This window comes from Oryctolagus cuniculus, chromosome 3 (genome assembly GCF_051225735.1).
Source record: "Oryctolagus cuniculus isolate XC-2025 breed Fujian yellow rabbit chromosome 3, ASM5122573v1, whole genome shotgun sequence".
NCBI lineage: Eukaryota > Metazoa > Chordata > Mammalia > Lagomorpha > Leporidae > Oryctolagus > Oryctolagus cuniculus.
In genome coordinates this window covers 159634569-159641675 of record NC_142869.1, presented here as the reverse complement: position 1 = coordinate 159641675, position 7107 = coordinate 159634569, and the positions used below count along the sequence as shown (strand labels likewise).

The 7107-nt window shown below is 39.2% G+C and overlaps 1 protein-coding gene across 10 annotated transcripts in view; it reads right to left on the bottom strand.

The window, feature by feature from the left end:
* ASB15 (ankyrin repeat and SOCS box containing 15) overlaps nt 1–7107 on the bottom strand; it is a 30463-nt gene that overhangs the window by 7515 nt on the left and 15841 nt on the right. For all 10 annotated transcript variants that reach the window (XM_008258258.4, XM_089329496.1, XM_008258259.5 and 7 more), the window contains 2 exons: nt 3428–3673; nt 1263–1434 (listed from right to left, as the gene is read on the bottom strand). In XM_008258258.4, the coding sequence (XP_008256480.1) occupies nt 1263–1434; nt 3428–3673 (418 nt within the window). The remainder of the gene's footprint in view (nt 1–1262; nt 1435–3427; nt 3674–7107) is intronic.

The window sequence follows — 7107 nt, the reverse complement described above, 5'->3', positions numbered from 1 at the left end:
GCTATTTAATAGGAAGCATGAAAGAAAAATAAGCCCTTCTGATGCCACAAAAATGCTTTGTAATTTTGACAATTAAAATCATGGAATCATAGAAAGTAAAAGCTGGAAGTGGCCTTGGATATCATTTAGTTCAATGATTTTATTGACTATGAAGTCAGGAGAGGGAAAATGACTTGTTTAAAGTCTCACAGTTAAGTATAAAGAAAATACCAGAATTTAAGCCTTGTAAATTCTCATTAATTATTCCTGTTTCACTGATTCCTAAGCAATCTGTTCTTTACGTTGGTCCTGTATATACTGTAGTCTTCCACACAACATGCAATTGAATATTAACCAAAGGAGGAGTCTTTATTAGTCCATCAATCTTGCAGCAGGCCAATTGAAATAACTGACCACAGTGTACATATCTTAAAGTACATGTAATAAATAGTTGTGAATCTCTCACTTGGTCAACTAGCTAGACACGTAGGAGAGCCACAGGCAAGGATAACTTGATCTCTTGTGCACAATTCAGAGCTACCATGTGTGAATTTATGAACACTGGGAGGAAATCCAGGTAAACTTTAACAGCGTGTCACTTAGCATCGGTTACGCTTCATTGACCGCTCAGCGAACGTGGTCACTGAAAATGATCAAGTCTAACTACTCCAGAGTTTTAGAATTTATGAGATATATTTGATTGCCTAAAGCCATCTCCTCATGGTGGACAATTTAATAAAGTGATTCTCGACTAAACGATGTGATGAGAAGGACACATTTTGTGACTTAAAAATCTATTCACTGTTTGTATGTAATAAAGAAATCTGAACTTATAATGACACTTTTATGTTTAAGAATATTTTGACATTATACCAAAATACCCTGGGGATACTAGAAGATAACGGGAATAATACATAGTATTTCCATAAATTTTAATCCTTTGTTAAGGGCAGTTTTAAAAACTCCATTGCCTTTTGTTAAACAACTTTTTTTTTTTTTTAACAGAAAAGGACTCTTGGGAAGCTTGTGCAGAATGCTCATATTTTATAATTTCTTAAAAAGAATTTTTTCACAATAAAAATAATATAAATTCATTTTGTGGAAGGGAAAACTATGAAAAGAAGGGAGAAAAATCAAGTTTTAATCATCTAAATACAAAGCTTGTGAACTTTTGCTTACTTCTCTTCAGATTTTTGGGAGTATCCTTAGAGAGTGACTTGTGATTATAATAATGCAATTTTCATTTTTACCTTAAAATGATCACCCTATAATTTATTACTCACAGATAATGTCCCTCATAGGCAGCTCGGTGTATAGGAAGATGACCTGCTCTGTTAGGCACATTGCCACTTGCTCCATATTCCAGCAGGAGGGAAATGCAGTCAGGGTTGCCACTTCCGGCTGCCTCAAACAACAGTGATGCCCCATCATCTGCCAAAGCAAGCACGTCACCACCTGGTGGAACAGACAGGTGGCACAGTGATAACTTTGTAGCATCATTAAAATAGTCCCCTTAATAATAATCTGTTGTTTTCCTTTCTGGTAATGATGTAAATTTAGAAGTGTAGGATTAAGCACATCTGTGTCCTCAATATTTTCAATAAACACTCACATGGAAAGTTTCAATTTATTAGAAAATCTTTGCATCACAAAAACTTGACAGTAATCAACAAGCCTATTTTCCTTTCAGGAAAAGGTATCATTAGGCCTTTTAATTTGAAGGCAATAGTTAATACTCTGTTTCAATTTAACAAATATTTATTTGACCACCCTCTATATGGAAACACTTTGTGTGAATTAATCTGAGTACTTTAAGAAGCTTAAAGGGGAAACAAAACAGAATACCATCAGAGAACACAAATAATATGACATCCAAGTGACGCGAGAACTAGGAGGCTTAATATAAGGGGAACAGCTGTGTGTTTGAATTATGGTTCTGCTGCTGATGGTGAGAGTTGGGCAGTTATTATTTCTGCATATCTGCCCCTCTGCCCCTCTGCATCCATACCTTGCAATAACACAGCATGAACTTTTCATGGCGCTTATTTGATAATTCAATGAGGATACATGGGTGAGGGCTGCAAAACGGTAGTTTTTTGTTTTGTTTTGTTTTGTTTTTTCCCCAGAGAGGGTCCTTGGGGATCATGTGGTCCTAGCCTTCATGTACACATGAGGAAACCAAGGACCAGATATGAAGTAACTATGCCAGCATCTCATAACAAGTAGGTGACAGAAATCAGGTGAGGAAGAGGTCTCTCATCTCCTTGTCCTGCAGTTCTATAAAGCTCTTTGGAGAGTTTAGAGGACAGCAATGTGACAATCTACCCTGGAGAACTAGGAAAGAATTTAGTAAAATGGGGCCTTAAGAGACTGACTTTGGGCCGGCGCCGTGGCTCACTATGCTAATCCTCCACCTTGCGGCGCCGGCACACCGGGTTCTAGTCCCGGTCGGGGCGCCGGATTCTATCCCGGTTGCCCCTCTTCCAGGCCAGCTCTCTGCTGTGGCCAGGGAGTGCAGTGGAGGATGGCCCAAGTGCTTGGGCCCTGCACCCCATGGGAGACCAGGATAAGTACCTGGCTCCTACCATCGGATCAGCGCGGTGCGCCGGCCGCAGCGCGCCAGCCGCGGCGGCCATGGGAGGGTGAACCAACGGCAAAGGAAAACCTCTTTTTCTCTGTCTCTCTCTCTCACTGTCCACTCTGCCTATCAAAAAATAAAATAAATTAAAAAAAAAAAGAGAGACTGACTTGAATTGTGGTGGAAAGTCTTGCCGATGAGGGCAGGGACCTGACTCAAACTCAGGGTAAATACCAGGTATGCTTTGGGATACTGCAAATTTATTTGGCTGAAGCACAGGATACAAGACCGGAGTGATGAAGGTAAGCCTGGAAAAACAATTAAATGATAAGGAGGGCGATGTTTTGAAAAAGTTCTCCTTTAGGGAGAAGAACCAAGTTGCAAAGTGTAGAATGGATCCACAGATCTCGAGAATAGTTAGGGAATGATCAAATTGGTCCAAGAACGATCAGAAGAGACTGATCAGGATGTTTGAAAAATTGTAATTACAGAAACAAGAGAGACGCCATAGGACTTTGCAACTGATTGAATTTGGGAAAGTAGGTGGGGGAGGCATTAGTCCTGTTGGAGAATAATTATTATAGTAGAAATAATAGGAGGAATCAGTTTAGAAGATGAAAGCGAGATCCTCCTGTATCATCTATGTGAAAACGGGCTGTCTCTAAAGACAGCAATCAGGGCTAGACTTCCAGATTTGTAGGTCACAATGCATAGGGCTTAGTGGAGTCTTGGAAAAGGGCCTGTGGAGGGGGCTAGCTATAAGCCTTATGCCCAGTTACATTCAGAGAAGGAAGTGGAGGCTGTGAGGAATGGAGAAAAGGCATTTGGGAGGCAGGACAAGTGAGAGCAGTGTCATTCCTTTTCACCTACCTTTGTGGATTAGATGCTCTAATACATCACAGTGACCATACTCAGCAGCAACACCTAATGGTGTGACTCCAAACCCATCTCTCAGGTGCACGTTGCCTCCATGTCTCAGCAGCAGAGCTATGATATCCTTTCGGCCTTGCTTGGCTGCTTCATGCATTGCTGACCATCGCTTGACGCAGGGCTGATCAAGGCTGGTGTTGTGTTTGATCAGAGAAGATACCATGTCATAGGAGCCCTTTTTAACAGCTGGAAAATGATTTCAAAAAAAAGTAGCCAACAATAGGCATATTAACATGAATACTTGATGATATTGAGCTCATTACCAAATTTATTATCAAAGTAGTTATTAACTATTCCTCTTCCTTCTACAAGGACATATTGTATCTCTCATACCCCTTCTATTTCTTATGCCCAAGTTTCTATTTGTAGAGTATTAGTGTGCAAGATAATACTGCCTTTTCTTTAAGACCCGGGGGAGAAGAGTTGCATGGAAAAGGCACATGACTAGGATAGGAAGTTTTCTGAGTACTTTTTCTAGATTTTAATCTCTTCACCAACCAAATGGAAATATTGTCTGTTGTTGGGTTGTGTAAATTAAGCCTTGTATATAAAATACTTAGTATTGTACCAAGTATATAATAGGAGTTCAATAAATTATTATTACTAATATGATTTTGTCACTCTTAGAACCCTGGAACCCCATATGTAAATAGCTTATTAAATTTCCCCCTATAGAAACAGATTTCCCCCCTGTGAACTATAGCAGTAATTATTAAATGAATTTTCTCTATTTTCAATGGGAAGTTAACAATAGTTAACAATTGTATAGAATCTTGGCAGTTCAGCTATTCCAAATAGATGAAGTATGTGACAGCTAATGTAGTACAATTTAGGAGAGTAACTAAATCAGATGCCTGTCTCTCTCTCCCTCTGCTTGTCTGTAATAGCTGAAATTGCATTTAAATGGTGTCTTTTTCCCTTCTGGATTATTTCTTAATAATTGTCCCTGTTTTGATGTATATAATTCTAGCACATTTTTTTTCTTTTCAATGAGTAAAATTTTAAAAGAAGCATATAGTTTACATTTACTCATGTAATGTGGTGTCTTTTTCCCTTCTGGATTATTTCTTAATAATTGTCCCTGTTTTGATGTGTGTAATTCTAGCACATTTTTTTTTCTTTTCAATGAGTAAAATTTTAAAAGAAGCATATAGGTTACATTTACTCATCCACTCAATATTGTTTGTTTATTCACTCAGTTAATATGTGCTATTTATGTGAAAGGCTCTGTTTTGGGCACAGTGGACTATAGGAAAAAGATTTGGTCCTCATTCAGGACATTTAAAGTTCTCACAGCAGAAGTTTATACTTATGTCTTCTCTTTGAAGACAGACCCAAAATGTGGCCTTTCACTAGGTAAGGCAGGAGTATGAGGCCTTCTAGAACATTCTGGGCACTGAGGAGGCAGCATGCACCAAAGATCTAAGGCCAGGATGAGGAAAACAGCTCCAAATGGACTAACAGGAGGATGAGGACAAACTGCCCATTTCACCTAATGACAGGCAAGCTATGACTGAGGTGGGATCCCAGTGTTTCTCCTGCTCACTGTCTGCAGTGGAACCTGTTGACAAATGCCACCCTGCATTGCCCAGCTGCTACTGGAAGCTCTAATTACAGGGGATGACCTCATCCTAGCTGGTGTTACTGCAGAGCAAACATCAAGCAAGCTAAACAAACTATGAGAAATGTGTCCTCATTTATCTTCTTGCTCCTATTGCAGTTTTATAATTAGAAAAAGTGCATTAAAACTATCATCCTCTTCTCTCATGTTGTTTCTTTTTTGACTCAGAGAACATATTGATTAGTGACATTCATCTTTATTCAAGAAAATAATAGCATTTTTAGGACATCTTCAATTAAACATATTTTTTTAAATCAAAGCTTCAGTTCCATTTTAAATTTTTGGCACCCAAGAATATATTTCTTATAGATATAGTAAGGAAAATTGTGGGAAACTCCTGTTAAGCAAATTCATGAAGACATACTTAACCAAAAATGACTGAAGTAATGAAAATTCTTTCCTTCTTGTTATTTATTTCTTTGAGAGGTGGAGTTATAGAGAGAGGGAGAGATAGAGAAAAAGGTGTTCCATCTGCTGGTTCACCCCCCCAAATGGCCACAATGGCCAGTGGGCCGATATGAAGCCAGGAGCTAGAAGCTTCCTCCAGTTTTCTCATGTGGGTACAGAGGCCCAAGCACTTGGGTCATCTTCCACTGCTTTCTCAGGCCATAAGCAGAGAGCTGGATTGGAATAGGAGCAGCTGGGACATGAACCGGTTCCCATATGGGATGTGAGTGCCACAGATGAGGCTTAACCTACTAAACCACAATGCCAGCCCCGAAGAAAATATTTAAAGGACAGTATTGGCGTCTGATAGCTGATTAAAGGGTTGGCGCTGTGGTATAGCTGGTAAAGCTGCTGTTTGGGGTGCCAGAATCCCACACAGACACTGGTTCCAGTCCTGGCTGCTCCTCTTTTGATCCAGCTCTCTGCTATGGCCTGGGAAAGCAATAAAAGGTGGCCCAAGTGCTTGGGTCCCTGCACCCATGTGGGAGATGCTGACAAAGCTCCTGGCTCCTGGCTTCAGATCGGCCTAGCTCTGGCCATTGCAACCATATGGGGAGTGAACCAGCGGATGGAAGATCTTTCCATCTGTCTTTCTCTCTCTGTAATTCTGCCTTTCAAATAAATAAATAAATATTTTTTAAAAAGCTGATTAAGTAAAGTAAGAATTTAAAAAGTTCTTAAGCTTTTATACACTTATAAAAAACAGTAGAATCTATTATACATAAACTAAAAATTCTTTAGAATTTAAAATTTTAAAATTTAGAATTCTTTAGAATTCCTTTAGAAATTTTAATTTTTAAATTTATATCGTCTATATAATGCTTAAAGAAAAATAAATTTCAGTTAAAGCGTTCAGGGAATTTACACATATTATAGGCACTTTTGAACATTTTATAGCTTAAGTTTTAAATTCATTTTTTCTTTCTTTTTCTGACTATCTGTATTTTGCTTATGTCTTTTACTTATCATCAGCCATGAATGATTTTCTGACTCATAAAGCCTACAGAGGTTTCTAAGGTACTTTGACAAGAGCTAGAAAACTGAAAGAGGAGAGGTGCAGAGGGTATATATTGATTTGTGAGAATGTCACAGCTGTGAAAATATCAGAAGTAAAATGAACTGACCTTTAAACAGCAGAAGGTCATGCAGTATGGAGGGCAGCAGAACTGATGCTGTGCCAAGCACATCCCTGCCCTCCTCCTCACCCCATGCTCCCTTAGCCAGGAGAAACTTGGAATTGTCCCACTGGGGAAAAGTGACAAGTCCAGAAGGGTGGGCAGAGGGAGTCCAAGTGCAAAACCCCTTTAATAAGTGTCAGAGAGTCACACATCCAATGTCTACCACCAGCCAGCCAGATGGAACTTGACTGTGGTGCACCAAAGTGCCTTTAAGTATTGGTCAAGTGATGGCTAGGGAAGAAATTTCCTGGAAGTGACAAAATGATTATTATCTTGGCCAACCAAGGATATTCCATAAACAGAGATAGGGATGATGGCATCAGGCTAAGAAAAGTAAAAAGTACCTCATACAGAGAAAAAGAGGAACAATACAA